The sequence below is a fragment of the Nicotiana sylvestris genome, chromosome 1 (genome assembly GCF_000393655.2).
Source record: "Nicotiana sylvestris chromosome 1, ASM39365v2, whole genome shotgun sequence".
Taxonomy (NCBI): Eukaryota; Viridiplantae; Streptophyta; class Magnoliopsida; order Solanales; family Solanaceae; genus Nicotiana; species Nicotiana sylvestris.
Window position 1 is genome coordinate 150,093,523 of NC_091057.1, and position 24,517 is coordinate 150,118,039.

Here is a 24,517-nt window from a genome sequence, read left to right on the forward strand (position 1 = left end):
TTAAAAAAAAAAAAAAAAAAACTTACCCTGGTATATACACTAGAACATATTAAATTACATTAATAATTAAGTGAGAAATTGAAATAAAAACACATATTATAATTGATCTAGTTAAATACTACTAACAAAATATTGTGTAAAAGACACATGTAATGCATAGTCACTTACGGTTATGTGATGCAGTTTGTACTATAAATTAGGTCACAACTTTAATCCTGGGGACTCTTTTGATCATTGCTTAAAATCAATTATGTACGAGGTTCATAAGAAACCATAGCACTGAGGAAGTAGCACCAATCACAACTAATAAACAAAATAAAAACTTAGAAGACATAATTAATCGTACGTGATGTGCGCCGAAACTCAACATCAGATCGACAATTACACTGATACCAATCTAAAGCTACAATTTGAAGAAATCCTAATATTTGGTCCAAACATCCCAAAAGAATAATTTGAGGTCAATAAGGTGGTTCAGAAGAAATGATGTTACCCTGGCCTAACTCAACGCCACATGTATTTACTGTGGGGGTTAATCCTTGTTGGACCTTACTTTAGTGTTTGCGTGGCACAAGAAACCTATTTCTTGTTCCTTTGTTCCGTTCCGAAATCATTTGCATCTATATCCGTTTTTTGTGCCACATTTTAACCTGTGTCCGTTTTGTAAAAAAATTGCAAGCGTATTCGCTTTTTCGCATAACTACAGCATACGGGGCTGAAGTAGCAAAGGCAATCACGCAAAACTTCAGCATTCTAGTAGCCGGGCCTGAAATTGAACTCTAGAGCTGAAGTTTTTGTGTCGTAATTGGGAAACTTCAGCTCTAGAGCTGAAGTTTCCAGTTACAACACAATTAGAGCTGAAGTTTTCTGTCTTTGTAACTGGAAACTTCAGCTGTAAAGCTGAAATTTTTGTTTATTTATAATTTCATTCGTGTTTGTGTAAAACTGTAGTTATTAGACCATTAGTCTCCTTCTATTCACGTGAAACTGAGTTCTGTTGCAATGTTGAAAAATAGCCTCAATGACCTATCGTATTTAGTTTGTAATGTTCATATTCAGATAGTTTTTCTTAGCTTTCTTGCAAGATCTTGCAATTTTTATTTATCAAAATGATGGTAAATATATTTTTCTTTTGCATGTATATATATGCATGTCACGTGATAGGAAGTGACGAAGAAAGCAAATTGGTTGTTTCAGATGTATAGGTTGGCGTGAAAATTTATAGGGCTCACTGGAGAAATAAGAAGAAGCAGATAGGGATGAACCTTATTTCTGGAAAAAGAAAAGATAAAACTTTAAGGAGGAGGAGGAGGAGAAAGGGGGCTGAAGTTATTTAAAAAGTAGGTACAAATTAAAAGTTTTTTAAAAAATAGGTATATTTTAAATGAGGGCGACCAAATAGGGCGCCCCGTGCAATTTTTACGTTCCTTTCACTTCACATAAGCAAAGACCAGAAGGATGTTCGTGTTGGGCCATCTGTATAAGTAATAATTAACCCTCTCATCCTCTTATCCTTATCCTCTACACCAGATGGATATCGGTAGAGGTGGATATCGATCGGTCTGGTTCGGTTACGAATATTATCGACTCGACATATCGGTTATCGATTTATGAATATGCTAAATCGATAATCGAACCGATAATATATCGAATGTTGGATATTGATTAATCAATTGTCGATTGTCATTGATTTGGTTTTCGGTTTACCGATAAGATAACTTAATTTAGAGGAAAAATATAGTGTACAATACTAATTGATCGGTTGCAAATTTTGCTCAAATGTAATTCATATATTCAAATACAAATGAACAACAATGAGATTATAAAATGAACGAGATGACTTCACTATACTTAATTTAAATTTTTTATTTTATTCTTAATGATATGATGTTATAGTAGTCACACTATTCTCTTAACATATTTAAGATCATAATTAAGTTCCAATTTTTTTCTTAACTTTTATTTCCAATCAAACAAAATAACTAAATATAATAAAATGAAGGCAGGAGTGAGTATTATATTTCTATCTATCTATCTATCTATCTATCTATCTATCTATCTATCTATCTATATCTATATTATATTAAAAGCACGAAGGTCTTTAGCGAAATGTCGTTTGCCTTTTTTACCCTTTGAAAATAAAGTTTATATTAGATAAAATTGTAATTTAGATTACCTTCCTACTATTTAGGATTTTAAAATTAATTCTCATTAATATACTTGGCCTAATATTTAGGAGCTTCCTTAAATTTAAATTTCTCTTTGTTAGGCAGTATAATAAAACCTTTAAATGTTAGATGTTCATATACAAAATAACCAGATAATATGATTCTTTATTAGATGCGTATTTTCTTTTAAGAACTCTAAGAATGTTTTCTTTTTTTCTTTTCTTATTTTGTAAGAAATGTTACGAATATTATTTTTAAGGAAGTATTATTTTATTTAGAAAACAATTGACTAAACGTACAATAAAAAGTAAATTACATAACGTTTCTCCAATTCCATGTCACCGAAGATACACTTTATTTAAAACAAATGACTAAACATAGAATAAAAAGTAATTACAATTCTTTGTTTAGTTAGTTAAATATTATTAGTCTTCTTCATATTATTTAATATTTTAAGAAAATATATATGCATCGTAGGGTACACGCGACTAAAATTAGTATTCACGAAAAGTACGAAAGCTTGGAAGCTCACTTCCGGTCGTTCCTTGGGTTTTCAGTTTTTGCAACTGTATCCCAAGAGACAATGTTCTATACAAGACAGTGATATTCCATGCGAAGTGTCGAAATATACATATCTTAAAAAAATAAAATAAAAAATATACATATCTTAATCAGCAGAACCATATAAACCTTGACTCGCCCACCTGTTTCCAATCTAGGCTTAGTTGTCCAACCTACGTACGTTAGAAATATTATCCTTTCGATCAGCAACTTCTTAGGTAATTCCGAAGTTTTGTTATGGTTCTAGTCTCCGCTTCATTAATTAGAATACTCCATATACACGATTTTATAAATTTTCAAAATGAAACAATTAAATGAAAATAGCATCAGTCACGTTCACTCATAATTAAAAAGCAGGCTGAAGGTTAAAATACTCGCATGAGGTTTAGTTTGAAGATGATTTTTCATTTTTTTCTTTAGGAGTATATACTAGAAAAGATTCTTCTTCCTTTCCCATTCCGACGGACTTCATATTTTCATTTGCATCATGCTCAGGGGAGGAAGAAAACGAACAAAAGGAAAAAAACAAGTGGAGATCCTTATCGTTTCATTTTTTTATAGTAATACAGGCCATGGTCACCGTCACCTTCACCTATACTCAATTTAACAAAGTAGAGAGTGGACGTGACTCGTCACCAACAATTCTTTATGTTTTATATACTTTTAAAAATATGCATGGTTTCTAGAATGTGGTTGTTGAAGTCTCTTTTCTCATTATGATTCGATTCGATTCGTACTTTTGTTTTTTTAAGATGCGAGAAGTCTGAAAATAAGTCACTGGGGAAGTTATTCATGAATAGTACGTATAGAGTTGAGAATATGACACTAGCTAGAACAAGGGTCTTTTCTCTGGGTTAAAATCATGATAATTGCTATACCTCTGTTATTTTTTTGTCATTTACAGTGCGGAATCGTAAAGATAAAATTGAGAAAAGAATATTGTGTTAAAACCAAGTGAACCTTTATTAGCAAAACTGCGGCTTAGGTTTAGCGTGACAATGCTCTATAATTAACTTGAATGGAGTGGAGAAGCCAACAAAAAGAAGAGAGAGAAAGAGTACCTCATAGCAATTGGAAAATGTATTTCATTCAATTTGTCCAAATTTGGGCAATTTGAGCTGACATATGTCTTTTGACAAGTTAATTTGGGTACAACCCAAATTCAAGACTTTGCTTGCAAAAAGTAAGCTATTTTTTGGCAAATTGAAGTCTGGCCATAAAATTTTGGCTTGTACGTAAACTTATTTGAACTTCAAACGACAACAAACCTAGTGCAATCCCATACGTGAGGTAATGTGTACGCAGATCTTATCCCTAACTTATGAAGGAAGAGAGTCAAATAAATTGTTATCCTCTCCTCCCCTCCAAGATATGCCTTCTAAATACATCGAGAAGTTCAGAAGAATGTCTGTCAGCCCAAAATTGAGATAAACATGTTTCTAATAAAGTATGTTTAATAATGAAGGGAGCACGGGTACGAATCTCCCTCGTAGAAACATATAAGACGTTGATATTACCCAAAAGAAACAGAGAAGTGGGGAAAGAGTATTGCAAATTCCCAAGGGTGTTTGAAAGATAGCGTGGCACAAAGACACAGTTCCCATTTGAACATAATTTATTTGTGGGCCGGTTCAACACAAATAGCCCGTGAGTCCGGGATCGTTAAGCCCGGGACCGGCAGGCGGGCCTGGGTCGTTTCAACCGGACCTAACAGGCTCCAACGGCTAATTTTAAAAAAAAAAAATTAAAAAAAAAAACCAACAGTCAGATTTTTAAAATCTAGCCGCTGGCCTTCAAAATTTATTCGTTGGGCACTTTAAAAAATAGTTATTTGGCCCCCAAACTTTGTTTTAACCCCAAACGTTTTATAATTACACTTTTTCCCAATTCTCAACTATAAATACCCCCTCATTCTTTCATTTTTACTCACAAATTCATCAATCTCTCTCATTTCTCAAACTCAAATTGAAGTATTCAAGTCTTCACTCATCTCTCATTTCTCAAACTCAAATTCTTAATTCAAGTTAAATCATGCCCGATGATTCTACATTGCACCCATTTATTTTGGAACACTTTAATGTGGTAGAAGAAAATGAAGAAGTTTACATAATAAAGTGCAAGAACTGTGGTCGAGTCTACACTCGTCGTCGAAAGGAACGCACAGACTCTTTAAGGAGGCATATAAAGAGTTGTCTTGCGCGTTCTCCAGACATTCGTATTTAAGATTTTAAGTTGATTTGAGACAATTTGTGTTATTTAAAATTATTAGACGTATTATGTTTAATGTTCTAGTTTGTTAGATTAATTTGAAGTATTATGTTGAAGGTATTGAACTTTAATTTGAAGTATTAAATGTAAACTTTAATTTGAACTATATCTATAGCTTATATATATATATATATATATATATATATATATATATATATATATATATATATATATATATATATATATATATATATATATATATATATGTAAACTATATATAATATTGTTAAAACTATATACCCTCCTCAAGCACAAGCTCTAACAACGTTTCAGTTTTATAATCAGAAACAGTCTCAATTTTATCAATCCTTACGATTCTAGAACATTTTAACGGTAGATTTACCCTTGAGCTTATTAAGCTCTGACCACGTTTCAGTTTTATAATCAGAAACAGTCTCAATTTTATCAGCAAAGTTTTTTGATAATTAATTGGTCTAATATTTAAACCAGAAAGTTTCTTATCAAGAAGGTTTGCTAAGTCATCAAGAGATTTGATGATAAGTCTGCTATTTTTAATAGACATTTAACTATATAAGGCAATATATATTACATAAGGCAATATATAATTATATATACACATAATACACCGTTATATATACATACTATACATATTTATATAGTTATATATAAGCAATTTATAGTAGTATATACATATATATTTTACAAAAAAAGTGCCTTAGATAAAAAAAAATTAAAAATAGCCCGAAACGAAAAAAGTCTGTTAGGCCCGTTTAGGCCCATGGGCCCGGCCCATTTAGCCCGAGACCATGTGGGCTTAGGACCACAGTGGATCGGTTCTACATATTGGGACCGTAAAGTCCGGGACCATTTGGTCCGGAACCGCCAAAGCCCGATCCGCCTAAGCCCAGACCCGTTGGCCCAGCCGTTTGGCCCGGGTCCGGACCACAATACAGTAGCTTCGACGGACATCTGTATTTGAAAAAAGCAGTTGGTCCCCGCAGCAGTTGGCACGTGTCCTCTTTCACTACAAATTGGAATTCGCTTTCCCCCTTCTAAAGCAACAACCACCAGTTTTTTGCCACTTCATGATACGTCCCATTGCACATAAAACGATGTAACGGGATTTGTTTTTGTTTTTGGGGCCAGGTGGCTCCTTTCTGTTGGTCTACGTGAGACACCTGTTTCATATTTTGTCTTCTGGCAACTGATTTTATTGGTTCAATGCTTTCAAATTTCAATTCTTTGAAATTTCTTTTCTTCATTTGTATTTATCTTTCTTAAACTATTAGTCCTAGAATTAAGTATGAGTAGTAAAGTGGACTATTGTAATTGTTTATTTAGATTTAGAAGGAATAACTTAAGAGGGGCACGTAGCTGCTTGTGGCGGCTCAGCTCGACTTGCTTTCTTCCCCGGCTTAGCAAATCCTATTTCCTTTTTTAATCCTTCATTGATAAAATTCAAATATCAGACCTCTAATTAAATAACAACACATATACTTTTCGCATGTACATGTGAAATAAATTAGTGCTAGTATTGTATTAGTCAAAATTTGGACTGAACTTAATAACTGCAAATGGACGTGGTCGAAAATGAAGCCGACCACAACACAAGCGTGAGGAGTCATCTTGAGAGGGATTAGCGCCGAGGTCAAGCAAAGAGTGTATGGAAGCAATGGTAGAATAAGTCTAGAATAGAAAAGAAAGAATATTCCATTGGATATTCTTTTTGTTGCACCTTTAGGGTTCCTTAGAAATATCTCCTATAAATAGGAAGAGATAAAGAACAAAAAGGGGGTCTTCACCTTTCTGATAAGAACACGTTGCAAAGGGTTGACTACAAAGAATATATAAAAGCTTGTCTTTTCAACTAACTACATTGTTCGATATAAGCTTTTTGTACACAAGATCCAAAGATTCCTTGTGCATCTTCATTTTCTATTACTCCACCTTGTTGTTAGGAAGTATAATCATCCAAGTCATCTAACATTTGGGTGATAAATTCCTCCTTATTACGTTTGTTGCCATTTTTCATATTTATTGCATGCTTTTATTACTACATTCATTAATAATCATTGAGCATTTATAGTTGGTATACAACATTTTCAGATTCTGCCCTACATCATTACTATTCCTAAACGTTAGATCTAGTGGCTATTATATTTAACTAGGATTCGCCCTCTATTTTTTCATTAATACGTTTTAAGAAAATGTTTAGCACTTTTTCAGTAAAACAAATAGTATATATCTGCCATGACAGCTTTATATTTCTTTTACTTAATTTTTGAGATTGTCCGAACCATCAAAAGAATGTTGAGAAAATTTCGTTAACGTTCTTTCATTTGTTTGTAGAATTTTCAACTTGGGGTAATCAGTATGTTAGACGAGAGACGTGAACTTAGGGACACAAAAATAAACCCTTAAATCCTTATGATAAAATGATTAATAAATATTAGCACTATTAACTATGAGTAATTCCGAAGAACTTCCTTCGGAATAACAAAAAGAAATCAGCTAGAAAATGGATCTAGCTAGCAAGCATGAGGTGCTGCTTGATAATAAGGCATACACCACAACCAACATGGTTCGAATTATTTTAGGGTACAGTAAGTAGTTTTTGGTTGATTGAAAATAGAAAACGTTATTATGCAACGTGATATAGTAATGTGGTATATATACACAGTAAGCAAAAAGCGAGTGATCTTAAAAGAAAATATAAACAAATTAAGTTATATATATCAGCCAACAGAGAAAAAAATTATTGCCCCATATAGCTAGATATCTCCTTCTCGACCGGACCTATAGCATACTAATATATCAAGGTAGACGATGTTAGCTATTTAAACAGAAATCTATTTTATCATATATTATAATATAGCCGATGAACAACGACATGTAAAAAATAAATACAAAGAACAAAAAGATGAAGAAAAAAAAGTTGTCACTTAATGAAATTATATGGAATCTTGATAATTACATAGAGTAAAACGTGAATCACGTAGCCGACACCCATATCATAATATAATTAGAAGGGGACTGTTGAATGAAGACAGCGATGATTATAAAGATGACAAGTAAACACCACAACTTTAAACTCCACTAAAGCTTGATAAACCATAGAATATACTTTAGGATTGGTAGTGTATACTTGTTGGCTCCTTGCTAACAATCGGAGCTAGAAGCCAGCCAACTAATTGGGACGCCCCCTGGTTATTGGGGAAAAAAGAAAACCAATCACATAATCAACCACAAAAAGATACAGTGGAAAAACAAGGAATAAGCAATAAACAACAATCTTAAGTTTACCAAAAGGAAGTAATATACGATATAGCTAGGACCCACCCCTTCTTCAGTCCATATAAAAATCATGGGGCACAAGTTGATAATTCCCCCACCAGAACTCTTTAACACCATAAATATACTGTTCTATCAACTGTGTCAGAGGTACATGAACGTTCCAATTCCAATCCACATATATATAAGTCCCAACTTCAGCAATCTCACAAACACTTTTTGGTGTTAGCTTTGGCACATGATTGAATCTTGAGAAGATGTTTGATGTAGGGGAATTTTCTTGTACTTCTTCAGCAGCTGCTCTTAATTCTGCAGAGTGTTTCAGTAGTGGCAGCTTCAGCAGTTTACCATCCTCAAAGAAGAAGAAGGTTAATAACAAGAATACGAGGAGGTTCAGTGATGAGCAGATAAAATCATTAGAAACCATGTTCGAGAACGAGACTAAATTGGAACCAAGAAAGAAACTGCAGTTAGCACGAGAACTGGGATTACAACCTCGTCAGGTTGCAATTTGGTTTCAGAACAAGAGAGCTCGATGGAAATCCAAGCAACTTGAGAGGGATTACAATATACTTAAGTCCAATTTTGATAATCTTGCTTCTCAGTACAACTCCTTAAAGAAAGAAAACCAATCCTTGCTTTTGCAGGTACAGTCAAACATCTCTACAACATGACTCATTTGTTTCGATATTTTTTGGCTGTTATAGTGAAGTCTTGTTATAGAAAATATATATTGTAACATAATATAAAAATGGTTCCGAGAAAAATATTGCGTTTACTGTGTTGTTACATAGGGGTGCTGTTATAGATACCTTAATTGCACAAATTAATTTCCTTTCTAGCTCGAATTACTCAGACTCCCCCAACCCTAATATGATATTATTTTCTGTGCAGTTGCAAAAGCTGAATGATCTGATGCAGAAATCCCAGAGAGAAGGGGAGCAATACTGTTCAATTGGCTTTGATCAGGAGTCTTATAACAGAGACGAAAATACTATTAAGAATAAGGAAATGGAAGGGAAGCCAAGCTTGTCTTTTGACTTATCAGAGCGTGGAGTTAATGGTGTAATTTCAGATGATGACAGTAGCATAAAGGCTGATTATTTCGGCTTAGATGAAGAATCTGATCATCTACTGAAAATGGTAGAAGCAGGGGATAGTTCTTTAACTTCCCCTGAAAACTGGGGTACCCTAGAGGATGATGGTCTCTTGGACCAGCAGCCTAATAGTTGTAATTATGATCAGTGGTGGGATTTCTGGTCTTGAGCCATAATTATTTTTGCACCATAGACAAAAATATACCCATCTAATCGTTGGCTTTGAGGGGAAGTTTATAACATATAACAGATGCCAGGGTCTGTACATTTGAGCACCTCAACGTCCACCAATCCGTCGTTTTTTTCACACCATAAGTGGCTGAGTGACATAGTTGAGTTTACCTCAGCTTAGGGTCATAACACTGCTCATATAGAGAAAAAAACTGAATGCTTTTACCATAATAGAGGCTTTGCTATCAGAAGCCCTTGTCTACTGGACAAATGTAGTCTCTCTCAATCTTGTACTATTATTAGTAGTGGATCTCGATAGTGGTTTGAGTATATTGTTTGTCTTGAAATATGCTACTTAGTAGTAATAAATAAATAATTATCGCACCCTAATAAATGAGAAGAAAGTCCAGCAGCTCGTATTCAAAGATAATAAAGAAAGTCAGCAAACAGTAGCAATAAAAAGATTTTCAACTGAAATTTGCTATTATTAGTGATATGTTATTGCAATTAGTTACCAACTCTTAATATTTGTCAGTTGCAACCCGCAAAATAAAGTTGGTACTGCAGCATATATGAAGCCTGGAGAAATTCTGTAGTATAATTCGTGATTCTACAAAGGAAAAGAGGATGTTGCTAATTATTAGTACTAGTATATAGACTTGGTGGCTAAATAGCTAACTGGCTTACATTTCAATTACTATATGTAGCTAAGTTTGAGTTATCTCAGGACCTTCTTCCACATAAAACGGTACCAGTAGAAAGAATTTAAGTCTTCGTACCTTTTGTATGGGGTCGAATTTGACCGATCAGGCCCCCAAGTCAGCACGACCGACCGCTGACTATCTTTCTTAATATACAAGTTCTCTTGCTCTCTCATCTCTCAAAGACTTTCTCTCTCTTGTTCTCTCATCTGCTACTACTGTTGCAAAATCGATTATTAAGATCATCCTTGGGTTTATTATTTCCGATTACGATTTACCCCTTCATCTCTTTTGATTGATTTGCTTAAAAAGTGTTTAATAACTTTTGAGTCAACAATTGGCGCCGTCTGTGAGGATTTCGGTAATCGAAATCATAGTTCACACCTAGGATATCAAAAACAACAATCACTATTCTTCATACTCCATAGAAGCCAACAATGGCAGAAAAAGAAGCAAGGTTGAAGATGATAGCAGACGTCTCAACAAACCTCATAGGCTCCCTCAACGAAGCCGGTAGAGAAAATACCGCAAATGTGACACCAAGTAATGTACTAAAGGGAGAGACCTCACCCTCCTCACTCGAAGATCTAACGATCTTGCATGAGAGCCTCTACGTCTGATGCAAAAGAAACACCCCCAGCAGTCAAAAAGCTGCTAGAGGAATGGTTGACGAGCGCTCTAAGCGACATGCTCGAGAAACCCCCTCAGGGAAATACCGAAGATCCACCATCGACAGAAATCGATGCTGCCACTGATGAGCCAAACGCTGCACGAACGAGTAACACCTGCACCGCTGTCAACGCAAGGGACGACACACTCGCAACCATCCTTAAGAAGATGGAAGATATGGAGAACGAGAATAAGGTGCTTCGTGACCACATGAAAGAGCACCAGGAAAGGGTTGACAAGATACCCGGCGCTCCTAAGCTACTGCCAAAATGCGACGTGGGAAGGTTTGTCGAGCAACCATACAGTGAAAAAGTTGCTCCTCATCCCATCCCAAAAACCTTTAAAATGCCACCCTACTTGAAAATATACGACGGGACCACGAATCCGGAAGACCATCTGATCCATTATGTCACCGCCGTAAAAGGCAATGACTTATTAAAAGAACAAGTGTCGTCAATGCTGCTGAAAATGTTCTGTGAAACTTTGAGAGGAGGGGCATTAACATGGTACTCTCAACTACCGGCTTGGTCGATATCAACGTTCGAGGAGATGGCAGACAAATTCGCCACCGCTCATGCAAGAGCAAAGAAGGTCGAAGCCAGGGTTAATGATATCTTCTCTATCAGGCAAACGACAGGTGATGGACTTAGGGACTTCCTGGCCCGATTCAACAAGGTAAGAATGGGACTGCCAAATGTATCAGAGGGAATGGCGGTCGCATCTTTCCAAAACGGGTTGAACAGAAACGGGTCAAAAGCAACCAAAAAGCTGCTCAACAAACTCATGAAGTATCCCCCCACAACATGGGAAGAGATTCATTATGCCTATTGCGCCGAAGTAAGAGCATACGAAGACGATCTCAACGGTCCAACCCAACGACTAACGTCAATACAATCCGAGGTAAGGAGGGATCGACGCATCGACGGGCGAAGGGAACAGGTCCCACGCTTCAATAGAGAAATGCATTAGCCCTATGTTAGAGCTCCCAATCCACCTCCTCTGAGGCATCCAGATGTCGTATCACGACACGTCGCCCTGCTTCGAAACGAATGAGGTATGCCATTATTATTATCTGCTCATAACTTTTGTGTTTCACCTTCAGAAAAAGTGTACGCACTAGAGAAGCTGGGCACGAAGGTACAGTGGCCACAAAAAATGAAATCAGACCCAAGTGCAAGGAGGTCGAACGTCCTATGCGAATTCCATCACGAAAAAGGACACAAGACCGAAGACTACATAGGTCTACGATAGGAGGTGGTCAGAATGCTGAACCAGGGATACCTGAAAGAACTGCTCAGTGACAAAGGAAGGGTTAATTTCGCAAGAGGGTGTGACCACTCCAAAGGACCACCAAAACCACCTTCTCCGGCACACACCATACAGATGATCATCGGTGTCACACCCCCTTTTGCGCGCCCGCCCCGAAGGGTTAAATGCGTGGGTGGAGTTTTTCCAATTTAAGTGACAATATTCGAAATGAGATTTTATTTAATTCAGAGTCGCCACTTGGGAAAAGGTTTGGCTTTTGGTGTCCCAAGTCACCGGTTTATCTTGAATCCCAAATCGAGGAAATTTCGACTTTTCCAAATGAAGTCTGCGAACCAGAAATTCTAAGTAAGGAATTCTGTTGACCCGAGGGAAGGTGTTAGGCACCCTCGAATCCCGTGGTTCTAGCACGGTCGCTTAAATTGTTATAATGGCTAAATATCTGATTTAAATACATGTTATGACTTGCGTGCTTTCATTAAGTTTAAACCGCTTTTATCATTATCATTTATTTTCATAGAATTGCAACGTCGTGAAAATGCATCTCGAACCACGTCACAATCAATGCGCCCGTGATCGTCAACACATTTTGACTTCGTTGAGATTTGGATTTGGGTCACAATCAATGTGCACCCGAATTTAAGAATATGATTTAATTAAGTCGCGCCTCAAGAGTCTAACGAGTTATTATTTTTGAGAAGGCCATGAGATTCACTAAACGGCCTAGCCTGAATTCTAAATATTATGATTAGTTGTTGAGGGCCCCGCAATTTGCATTTTTTATTTGGCGAGGCTCGTCTCATTATTTTTTTTTTTTTTTAAAAAAAAGGGATATCCTAAAGTGACTACATTTCTGTTATATTTGTCTCTAAATAAAAGGGAAAGACCAAACTTACTTGTTGAAACAACTACCTACTAAATATCTACTATGTTTAACGAATCCGAATTTTGTTTGATTACCTAATTGGTTGTTTATGAGATAAGAATTACCTCATGCCTTGTTTTTAAGGAGTGAATGAGCTTTGTTAATTTGCTAAGAGGGATTGCAAGCAAACTAATAACACATACTAAATTTATATTAAACAACCCTCGAGTTTGACTTTTAAAATTAACTTATTTAGGCTTGATAAATGAAATCGGCTATTTACTAAGAAAACTACTACTAATTGATTCAAAAATGCCTATTAGTTTTCCTCAAAAGTCAACGCATTATTTCGAAACAATGAATCTATATTGAAGCCCATATCGAACCTATATAGGAACGAGTAATCTAACAAGAGGATTGGCATGCATCATCACCCTGTTAGCATAGCGCTGCATGAGAACTAGTTTGGGGTACACTTATCTTGAAATTAAATGGAACCAAATATGACAGATTTAACAGTTTAGAGATCTAGACAAAAATACGTACAGATGCTTGCTACGATTCTATGTTATAATGTAAAGACAAAACCTAATGGTTGTATGCATTAAAACACATCTGATCTAACAAGCAAATACTATCTAATAGTTCATCTCAAATCAGAATGTATGTTATTTCATTCAGAGTATTTGCAGTTTGAAGTTAAACAAATACAGGCTAAACTAACTTTCGACCTATTTGAACACAAGTATTATGCAGTAAACAGCCATTTGTTTCTTTATTTCTGCTTCCAACTTCAAACTTTCAACAACATATGGTTTCAGAAGTTGTGTACCTGGAAGTGTTTTATAATTGAAGAAAGAAGAGAAGTCAGTAGAGTAACGATGGCAGCAAATGCAGCAGCAGTAACAGCAGGTAACCAATAGAACAAATCCCAGTGCAAGATGCAGTTTAGAGCCAATTGGGAAATGGCAGAATGAAGCAAATTCCCAGTAATATAGAATCAGAATTTAGGCAGAATAGATCCAGAAATGAACCGATGCTACACACAACTGGTAATCTCAAACAGGACTCAGAAGAAATCAATATGGAACAAGCAAATCCAGACCAGTGAGAATCAAGACAAAGATGAAAATGCAGTTCCTCTTTTCTGTGTTATGCCTCTCTCTATCTATTTCTGTTTGTGTGTGCGTATATTATCCAAAATGTTTGTGTATCTATCAATGTCTCTCTGTGTATTATCCCCTTTTGTGTTATTATCCAGAAAAAATCCTCCTATCAGCTGTCCTCTATCTCTTAATGTGCCTCCCTTTTATAAGCCTCAACATCAAACCTTTTACAGCCTGTTAAATTAATCAGATACCCCTCCCATGTGCCCATCTCTTTTCAGTTTCCACTCAGCTATTTAAGTATTAATCCCATGACATTCCCTTGGCAGGCTTTAACTTTTCATTTTATTATCTAAAAGCAAGTATGGGCAGTAGAATATATCTGACAGCATATACTGTCAGATTGTTTAAAACTTAAAAGCTTCTTAATGCAGAAAAACAGGCTGTGCACAAGGCACATGAGGTGCACCAATGCACATGCTGTGCACGAGTGCACATGCCTTCCAATTCAGAATTTAAACATAAACAATCCTTTTTACATTGACTGATCCAAATCAACAGCTATAAGTAAACAAAACTGGTTCTGAATTGATTTCAACAGATGTTCAACAGAAGCAAATCGATTTACTATGCTCAGACAGTTGAAATTAATTGACGACACATGTCGACTCGACTATATTAGTATTAACATACACAATCGTAGCCAAAAATCAGACATTTAAACAGTATTGATACATGGTTCGCATTATACTGACTAAGCAGAAATACACTCGAGGAGTCAACTAGTCAGTCCAAACTCGAAAATCAGCTACTTGCACAAACAAATACATAAGGCCTTATCAGAATAGGGGGGGGGAGAATTTAGACAAACAAACAGAGGTTCAGGCAAAGTGGTTGAAGCACAGTTGATAGAGGTCAAGGACATAAACAGCAAACAAACAGACCCTTACAACAATCAAACAAACCAAAACAACCAAGAAAAGAAAGAAAACTCACCTTAAACCGCAAAAAGATCAAAACCTTAACTCGGACTTGGTCAGGCCTTTCTTAAGGCTGAACGGACTTTAAACGATGAGAAACACTTGGATTAAAGTCCATTAGACCTTAACCTCTTCGGTTCGAACGGATATGGACCAGTGACGAAGAACCTACAAATTCCAAAACTCAGATCTGGGATTCATGCTTCCCTGATCAGATTCGGACCAAACCAAGTATGGTTTGGTCACGAGGGGGTCTGGGGAGTGTCTGGTATGAAACTGGGGTTGGTTGGGTTAGATCGAGTTTTGACTCGAATCTTCGAATGAAGATTCGAGGACCTGGGGGTGATTCGAACCATGGGGTTGGTAGATTTGGGTTCAGGATGGCATGGGGGTTCTATGGTATTCAGGGGAAGGTCATCGGCATCCATGCCGCCGGCTTTCATGGCGGAAGTACGCAGGGGCGGCTAGGGTTTTAGGGCTGTTTGTTTGGGGAGACGAAGGCTGGGGTTTGGATAGGGGGCAGGGTAGTGTTAGGAGTTTATATAGTTAGTGAGCAAATGGATCCTGGCCGTTGGATGAGATGAGAGGAAGGGCCAGGATCCTTTGACTATCAGGGAACGACGTCGTTTCAAGGGTAAAGGGTTAGGGTCGGTCCGGGTGAGACGGGTCGGTTTTGTTGATGGGTTATGGGGAATTGATCTTGGCCGTTGATCAATTTAAGATCAACGGCCCAGATCAACCTGTATCAAAACGACGTCGTTTGGATTCTCTGGGCATCAGGTGGTGTTGGACCGGGCAGGCCTGGATTTTGGGCTGAGTTTGTTGGGCCAATTTTAACAAATTGGCCCAAGTCCGGAAGGGGTCTTTTCTTTTCTTTCTTTTATTATTTTTTATTATTATTTTCATCTCTTTTCCTTATTTATTTTAAAAACAAAACTAAGCAAAAAATCAAAAATAAAAATTAAATACATACTCACTACAATTATTTGCACACACACTAAAAATATTTCGAAACAGGTAAAATCAAACAACATAAAATCACGGACGAAGATGCTTGTTTATGCTTTTCTATTTAAACCATGTTACGGTGCATGACACGTACGCATTTTTTGAATTTTGTTTTAATAAAGTAAATAAATAAAAACGGGCCAAAGTCACTAATAAATCAACAAAGTGCCACACGGAAATCCAAAATTGTACAACAGGACCAATTTTATTCTTTTGGAGTGACTGTCGCGCAAAACAAAAATCACGTGCTCACAGCTGCCCCTCTTTGTTCGGAAACATGAAGGGTTTTCGTGCAAAGATAAAGTGAGCGTGTATGAGCGATTTTTGCCTATAGACCACTCCGTATGAAGCATTTTTGAAAGATCTGACCGAATCTTGCTTCAAAGATTTCCTACATATCCTGGGCTAAACAGGAATCAGGTCAATGTAGTTCGGGAAGTTTTGGTAGCTGGGACTACCATGGGATTGCAATGCTTGCTGCTACTGCTGCTGCTGTTGTCACTGCTACGTTACTGGCCGCCTTATTACAACCAAACGAAAATTAGAAACTGAACTAACTACTTATACGTATGTCAACTGCTAGTTACAAGATTCCTATCTATGATTCTTTCACGACTTGATCTTGGGTCTTAGCTGATTCTGCTTGTAGACTCTGATCTGAATCTTGATGCTTGCGAGTTGCGGCGACTGGTTTAATCTCCGGGATACCGAATAAAATGTGACTGGCAGAGTTCAGGACCTTAGTCAAATGTAGGAGTCGATCTGCTTTTCCTTTACTCTGATATCTCGGGACATCTTCTTTTGTCTTTTTCTTCTTTTGATTCCAAACTGGGATTTATCTCGTGGGTCATTTCGATCCATGTGGCTCGAGGTCAGACCTGCGGGAGAAAACAAACAAACGAACGAAATTTTCTGCCCCAGTTTCACTAGGAAAATTTCGTTAATTATTCACCAGGAAGTTCATAAAATTGATGAAAGAGGATATGCATGCTCAGTTCAGGGTTGGAGTCCTAACACCGGCTAGCTGGGGAGAGGTTCGGTTTGGGGTTTAAAACCCTAATGCCGAACAAAGGAAGAATTCAGTTTAGGGTTCAAAACCCTAATGCTGGCTGGAAGAAAAAGTTCAGCTTGGGGTTTAAAAACCCTAATGCTGACTAAAAAAGAAAATTCAGTTTAGGGTTTAAAACCCTAATGCTGATTGCATGGAAAAGCTCAGTTTAGAGTTTAAAACTCTAATGTTGGCTGAAAGGAAAATTCAGTTTAGGGTTTAAAACCCTAATGCTGATTGCATGGAAAAGCTCAGTTTAGGGTTTAAAACCCTAATGCTGATTGCATGGAAAAGCTCAGTTTAGAGTTTAAAACTCTAATGCTGGCTGAAAGGAAAATTCAGTTTAGGGTTTAAAACCCTAATGCTGATTAAAAGAAAATTCAGTTTAGGGTTTAAAACCCTAATGCTGATTGCATGGAAAAGCTCAGTTTAGAGTTTAAAACTCTAATGCTGGCTGAAAGGAAAATTCAGTTTAGGGTTTAAAACCCTAATGCTGATTGCATAGAAAAGCTCAGTTTAGAGTTTAAAACTCTAATGCTGGCTGAAAGGAAAATTCAGTTTAGGGTTTAAAACCCTAATGCTGATTGCATGGAAAAGCTCAGTTTAGAGTTTAAAACTCTAATGCTGGCTGAAAGGAAAAAGTTCAGTTTAGGGTTTAAAACCCTAATGCTGACTAAAAGGAAAATTCAGTTTAGGGTTTAAAACCCTAATGCTGATTGCATGGGAAAGCTCAGTTTAGAGTTTAAAACTCTAATGCTGGCTGGAAGAAAAAAGTTCAGTTTAGGGTTTAAAAACCCTAATGCTGACTAAAAAAGAAAATTCAGTTTAGGGTTTAAAACCCTAATGCTGATTGCATGGAAAAGCTCAGTTTAGAGTTTAAAACTCTAATGTTGGCTGAAAGGAAAATTCAGTTTAGGGTTTAAAACCCTAATGCTGATTGCATGGAAAAGCTCAGTTTAGAGTTTAAAACTCTAATGCTGGCTGAAAGGAAAATTCAGTTTAGGGTTTAAAACCCTAACGCTGATTAAAAGAAAATTCAGTTTAGGGTTTAAAACCCTAATGCTGATTGCATGGAAAAGCTCAGTTTAGAGTTTAAAACTCTAATGCTGGCTGAAAGGAAAATTCAGTTTAGGGTTTAAAACCCTAATGCTGATTAAAAGAAAATTCAGTTTAGGGTTTAAAACCCTAATGCTGATTGCATGGAAAAGCTCAGTTTAGAGTTTAAAACTCTAATGCTGGCTGAAAGGAAAATTCAGTTTAGGGTTTAAAACCCTAATGCTGATTAAAAGAAAATTCAGTTTAGGGTTTAAAACCCTAATGCTGATTGCATGGAAAAGCTCAGTTTAGAGTTTAAAACTCTAATGCTAGCTGAAAGGAAAATTCAGTTTAGGGTTTAAAACCCTAATGCTGATTAAAAGAAAATTCAGTTTAGGGTTTAAAACCCTAATGCTGATTGCATGGAAAAGCTCAGTTTAGAGTTTAAAACTCTAATGCTGGCTGAAAGGAAAATTCAGTTTAGGGTTTAAAACCCTAATGCTGATTGACTGGGGATAAAGCTCGAGAATACTACACGATCTATTTTTGAGTTTTCTTGTTTTAATAGAAGATAAAAGAGAGTTTTGCGGGAACTTACCTTTTGAGTGAATTCTTTATTGCCAAAATGTCTCGTATACCCGTGTACCTTCTTCTTTGGGCGACACCTGCTTCTTGCACGGTTGTCTTGGATTAAAACCTGTTTCAACTTCTCAGACAAAGAACAATTGTTAGTTCGGAAACGACGGTTGGTTCGGTGACCTTGATCGTTCCCAATTGCTTTGTTGCGTCTCTATCTCTGTTGCGAAGTCCCGCCATTAATTTGGTGCGGATGGCGAAACTTTTTAGACTGCTCAGGCTTGTATTTCCAGATTCTGTGATGATTTGCCTCGTAAGGCTCTTTTTTTGTGTCCCGTTTTGCTTGGAGGTTCTCAACGGGGATTTTATTGGAGGTATTTTGTGGGGATTTGTACAAAAGGGAAGCTCTGTGGGGAATATTTACAAAGTGGATTCTTTGTGTGGATTTTTGTACAATGGGCATGCTGGGGATTTATTTCAAAGTGGGATTTCTAGGATTTGTTGGGGTAAGCTTGTTGGGGAATGTTTACAAAAGGACTCGCTGGGATGTGCTGGGGAGATTCCATTTTTTTTTATTATTGAGGAGATTCTGTGGGAGATTGTACAAGACTTTGTTGGGATTTGTACAGGGGGAGACTCTGTGGGGATTTGTCCGAAGGTGGACTTGCTGGGGAAGATTTCAAGATTTCTCTCTTTTTCCTTTACTCCGGAACACCATCAAACGTCATGATTCATCATGCTTGGGTAATCATATCAACGAGATGAGGTGCTTTCCTTCATGAGACGGGATTCCGTGCAAACAAACCATGCCACCTACTCTTTCCGGTGTGTCCTGAACTCGGGGTTAAAATGCAAAAGGGATTCGAAAAGAAACAAAGCAGGGGAAAACAAATCAGAAAAGGAATACCCTTTTCGGGACGAGAAAGACTTATCTGAGGAAGATAACGCTGGCTTTAAATGACATGACATGCTCTTTGGACTGGACGTCCGACCTTCCATGAACTTGCGTTTTCCTGAACCAGAACAGATCTGTGATTCCAAAACCGGTGGAACTTTGCCGAGACCTTCTTGGGGTGGCGTCATTCCTTTTCGGCCAACAGCGCCCTTTGCGGGTTTTCACTGGCTGACCTCTCTCATTTCTCTTCCTGTCATCGCTTGATAGCACTCTTTGCGAGTTTTTACTAAACAAGCTCTCTCATTTTGGTTTCTCTACTCCCGTCGCCTCGTGGTGCCCGAAGGTTTTCACCGCCGAGACTCTCTCATTTTATTTCTCTCAACTCAGGGTGTGCCGGTTTCCATTTGTGATGCTTATTGGTTTCCCACTATCTTTGGTAATTGATTTGAAGGCTTGTACTTGGTAAAGAGAGGTAGCTGATACTAAACTTCTCAAGTGTCCGATATGCCCCGGTTTTCAATTTCAGGGTGGATGGGATTTTGTTGTTTGTGTGATTGAACCTCAGGGAGAGGCTGCCTACGTATCCTTTCGGAATCAAGTCAAACGTAGTTCAGGCCTCAATCAATGTTTTGTTTTTTTTTTTTTTTTTTTTTATAAAATATAACGGCTCAAAAGGTGGTAGCGAGAATTGGGTAGTGTTTGGGGAGTAGTGGGGAATAAACACCTTCGCCCTTTTCAACGTGTCAGGACCACTTGGAGTATGATCTAGACGTAGTACCTCTTGACTGCATCTGCATTCACCGCTGTGTCAGGGTCATTTCCTTCGATATCACCTAAATACAATGCTCCTCTTGGCAATATTTTCCTTACGATGTATGGGCCTTTCCAATTTGGGGAAAACTTTCCTTTTGCTTCTTCATGATGCGGCAGAATACGCCTCAGTACCAATTGTCCTACTTCGAAATTCCGAGGTCGGACTTTCTTGTTGTAAGCACGGGCCATCCTTCGTTGGTATAACTGTCCGTGACAAACTGCAGCCATCCGCTTTTCATCAATCAACGTCAATTGCTCCAGTCGAGTCTTAACCCACTCGCTGTCCTCGATTTCTGCTTCGACAATGATTCGAAGTGAAGGAATCTCTACCTCTGCCGGTATTACGGCCTCGGTCCCATAAACCAAAAGATAAGGAGTCGCTCCCACCGATGTGCGTACCGTAGTGCGGTACCCCAATAATGCAAAAGGTAACTGCTCATGCCACTGTCGGGAACTTTGTATTGTTTTCCTCAAAATCTTCTTGATGTTTTTATTTGCAGCTTCCACAGCACCATTGGCTTTTGGCCGATAAGGAGTGGAATTCCTGTGTGTTATCTTGAATTGCTCGCACACATCTCCCATCAAGTGACTGTTCAAGTTTGCTGCATTATCTGTAATGATAGTCGCAGGAATACCGAAGCGACAGATAAGATTTGAGTGTACAAAATCCACTACAGCTTTCTTGGTGACCGACTTGAGAGTGACAGCCTCTACCCATTTTGTGAAGTAATCGATGGCAACCAGTATAAACCTGTGTCCATTCGAAGCCTTTGGTTCAATTGGTCCAATGACGTCCATGCCCCAAGCGACAAATGGCCAAGGTGCGGACATGGGATGCAGTTCCGTGGGAGGTGCATGAATCAAATTACCGTGCACCTGACACTGATGACACTTCCGAACGAAACTAAAGCAATCCTTTTCCATGGTCATCCAGTAATAACCTGCTCGAAGGATTTTCTTTGCCAAGACATACCCGTTCATGTGAGGTCCACACACACCTGCGTGTACTTCGTGCATGATCTTTCTCGCTTCCTCGATATCGACACATCTTAAGAGATTGAGGTCCGGAGTCCTCTTATATAACAATTCACTGCTCAAAAAGAAACCACTTGCATGTCGCCTAATGGTCCTCTTTTGATCTCCAGTTGCATGCTCGGGGTATTCTTGTGTCTTCAGGAATTTCTTGATGTCATGGTACCAAGGCTGCGTATTTGATCCCGCCTCGATTACACTGCAGTAACCGTGTCTTTCCTTGATTTGGATTTCCAAAGGATCAACGTGGGCGTCGCCCGGGTAGGGTAGCATAGAAGCCAGAGTAGCAAGCGCATCTGCCAGTTCATTGCGACACCTCGGAATATACCTGAATTCTATTGAGGTAAAGCGCTTGCTGAGGTCCTCCACATGTTGTCGGTATGGGATAAGTTTGACATCCCGAGTTTCCCATTCGCCTTGAACTTGCCGGATGATCAGGTCAGAATCTCCCATAATCAGTAAGTCTTTGACATCCTGATCGATTGCCATATGTATGCCCATAATGCAGGCTTCATATTCAGCTGTATTATTTGTGCAGAAGAAACGAAGTCTAGCTGTGGCGGGATAATGCTGACCGGCAGGTGAGATCAAAATTGCCCCAATCCCTATACCCTTGGCGTTCACGGCTCCGTCAAAGAACATCTTCCAAACATGAGCTTCCTCTGAGATCACTTCTACGGTGTTTACCTCTTCATCTGGAAAGTAGGTATCCAATGGCTGGTATTCCTCATCGACCGGGTTTTCGGCCAAATGATCTGCTAACGCCTGGGCTTTCATTGCCGTGCGAGTGACATAAACTATGTCGAATTCCGTAAGCAAGATTTGCCATTTAGCCAGTCTCCCAGTAGGCATTGGTTTCTGAAATATATATTTCAAGGGATCCAACCTGCTTATGAGGAATGTAGTGTGGGCTTGGAGATAATGCCTCAGCTTTTGAGCAACCCATGTGAGAGCGCAGCATGTCTTCTCCAACAGAGTGTATTTGGCCTCGTAGCTGGTGAATTTCTTGCTCAGGTAGTAGATCGCCTGTTCCCTTTTCCCGGTCACATCGTGTTGCCCCAGGACGCAGCCAAAGGAGTTCTCCAAGACTGTCAGATACAAGAAAAGTGGCCTCCCTGGTTCGGGAGGGACCAAGACTGGGGGATTCGAAAGGTACTCTTTGACTTTATCAAAGGCTTCTTGACACTCCGTTGTCCACTTAATCGCCGCATCTTTTCTTAACAACTTGAATATGGGCTCACACGTGCTTGTCAGCTGGGCAATAAACCGACTGATGTAGTTCAGCCTGCCCAAAAGACTCATCACGTCTTTCTTCGTTCTTGGGGGAGGTAGATCTTTGATAGATTTTATCTTAGTCGGATCTAGCTCGATACCTCTCCTGCTTACGATGAAACCCAAAAGTTTACCTGACGGAACTCCGAAAGCGCATTTGGCTGGATTTAGCTTCAAGTCATACTTCCTTAGCCTCTCGAAGAATTTCCTCAAGTCTTGGATGTGATTATCCTGTGTCCTGGACTTGACTATTACATCGTCCACGTACACCTCTATTTCCTGATGCATCATGTCATGGAAAATGGCGGTCATGGCCCTCATGTAAGTAGCCCCAGCATTCTTTAAACCAAATGGCATGACCCGATAACAGTAGGTGCCCCAAGGCGTGGTGAAGGCAGTTTTCTCGGCATCCTCTTCATCCATCAATACCTGATGATACCCAGCGTAACAATCTACGAAAGACTGTATCTCGTGCTTGGCGCAATTATCAACGAGGATGTGGATGTTGGGCAGCGGGAAATTATCTTTAGGACTTGCTCTGTTCAGATCTCGGTAATCTACACATACCCGAGTTTTCCCGTCCTTTTTCGGTACTGGAACCACATTCGCCAACCATGTTGTATATTGGACTACCCGGATCACTCCTGTTTTCAGTTGCTTGGTGATCTCCTCTTTAATTTTGTCACTGACCTCGGTTTTGAACTTTCGTTGCTTTTGTTGAACCGGAGGACAATCAGGATGAATCGGCAATTTGTGAACCACTAGATCGACACCTAGTCCCGGCATGTCATCATATGACCAAGCAAACACGTCTTTAAATTCAAGAAGAAGTTGAATTATCGCCTCTCGCGTTTTCTTGTCCGTGTGAATGCTTATCTTGGTCTCCCGGATTTCTTCCGGGGTTCCTAAATTTACCGGTTCAGTGTCATTCAGATTTGGCTTAGGTTTATTCTCGAAATATTCCAACTCTCGGTTTATCTCCCTAAAAGCCTCTTCCGCATCATATTCTGGTTCTGGATTCATTAATTCGCAGTTAAATAGCTCATTGTGATCTGGGCGTGAAGTCCGCAAGCATGTCATATTTAAAGCCGCATTATTAGGACTGAAAAGGAAGATAAGAGGAAAAGTAATAAAATCAGAACGAAAGAAAGAATAGGAAAGCAATGATGATTTTTTTTATTATTTTCTTTTGAAAATTGGAAGACAACAACGTTTACAACTAGGAATTCGGAATAACAAATGAAAAGAAGAAAACGTTCAAGTTATGTCCCGGAGATAACTTGTGATACAGGAAAGGTGGCAGGACAGGTCTACCCGGACTTCCGTCTAGTTGGGAATGGCGTGATCTCCCAGTTTTGGAGCTTGGCGTTTGGCCCCATGTATATCATCTCAGCAGTGCTCGTGCCTTCGCCTGGTTGAACCATGTGGACCTCGTAGAGCATTTCCCTCATTGCCCCACATATTTCCTCGATTTCCTCAACTGTGAAGACCTCATCTTCTTCTTCTTCAGTGTACCTTGGCCTGACAAAAGTCGCATGTAAATCCGGCAGTGGTTGAGGCAACTTCCAGCCCTCATTTCTCCTTTTCTTTGCCCATTTTTCGTCTGCTGGAGTAGGTTTGAAACCTAGTCCAAAAGGTTTCTTGATGACTGGTAAAGTAATGGGTTCCGTCATTCCCTGAAGGGTTCGTCCAAGCCCCTTCCCTGGCCTAAATCCGTGTCGGATCATCTCTTTG

General features: G+C 38.5%; 1 protein-coding gene across 1 annotated transcript; it reads left to right on the top strand.

Annotated features, from left to right (window-relative positions):
• The first annotated feature begins 8,333 nt into the window (after window positions 1–8,333).
• Window positions 8,334–9,847, top strand: LOC104239485 (homeobox-leucine zipper protein ATHB-12-like). The gene is made up of 2 exons (XM_009794126.2): window positions 8,334–8,896; window positions 9,144–9,847. Exons 1-2 carry the CDS (start codon window positions 8,507–8,509, stop codon window positions 9,513–9,515), a joined length of 762 nt encoding a protein of 253 aa, XP_009792428.1. The 5' UTR covers window positions 8,334–8,506; the 3' UTR covers window positions 9,516–9,847.
• The last annotated feature ends 14,670 nt before the right edge of the window (window positions 9,848–24,517 follow it).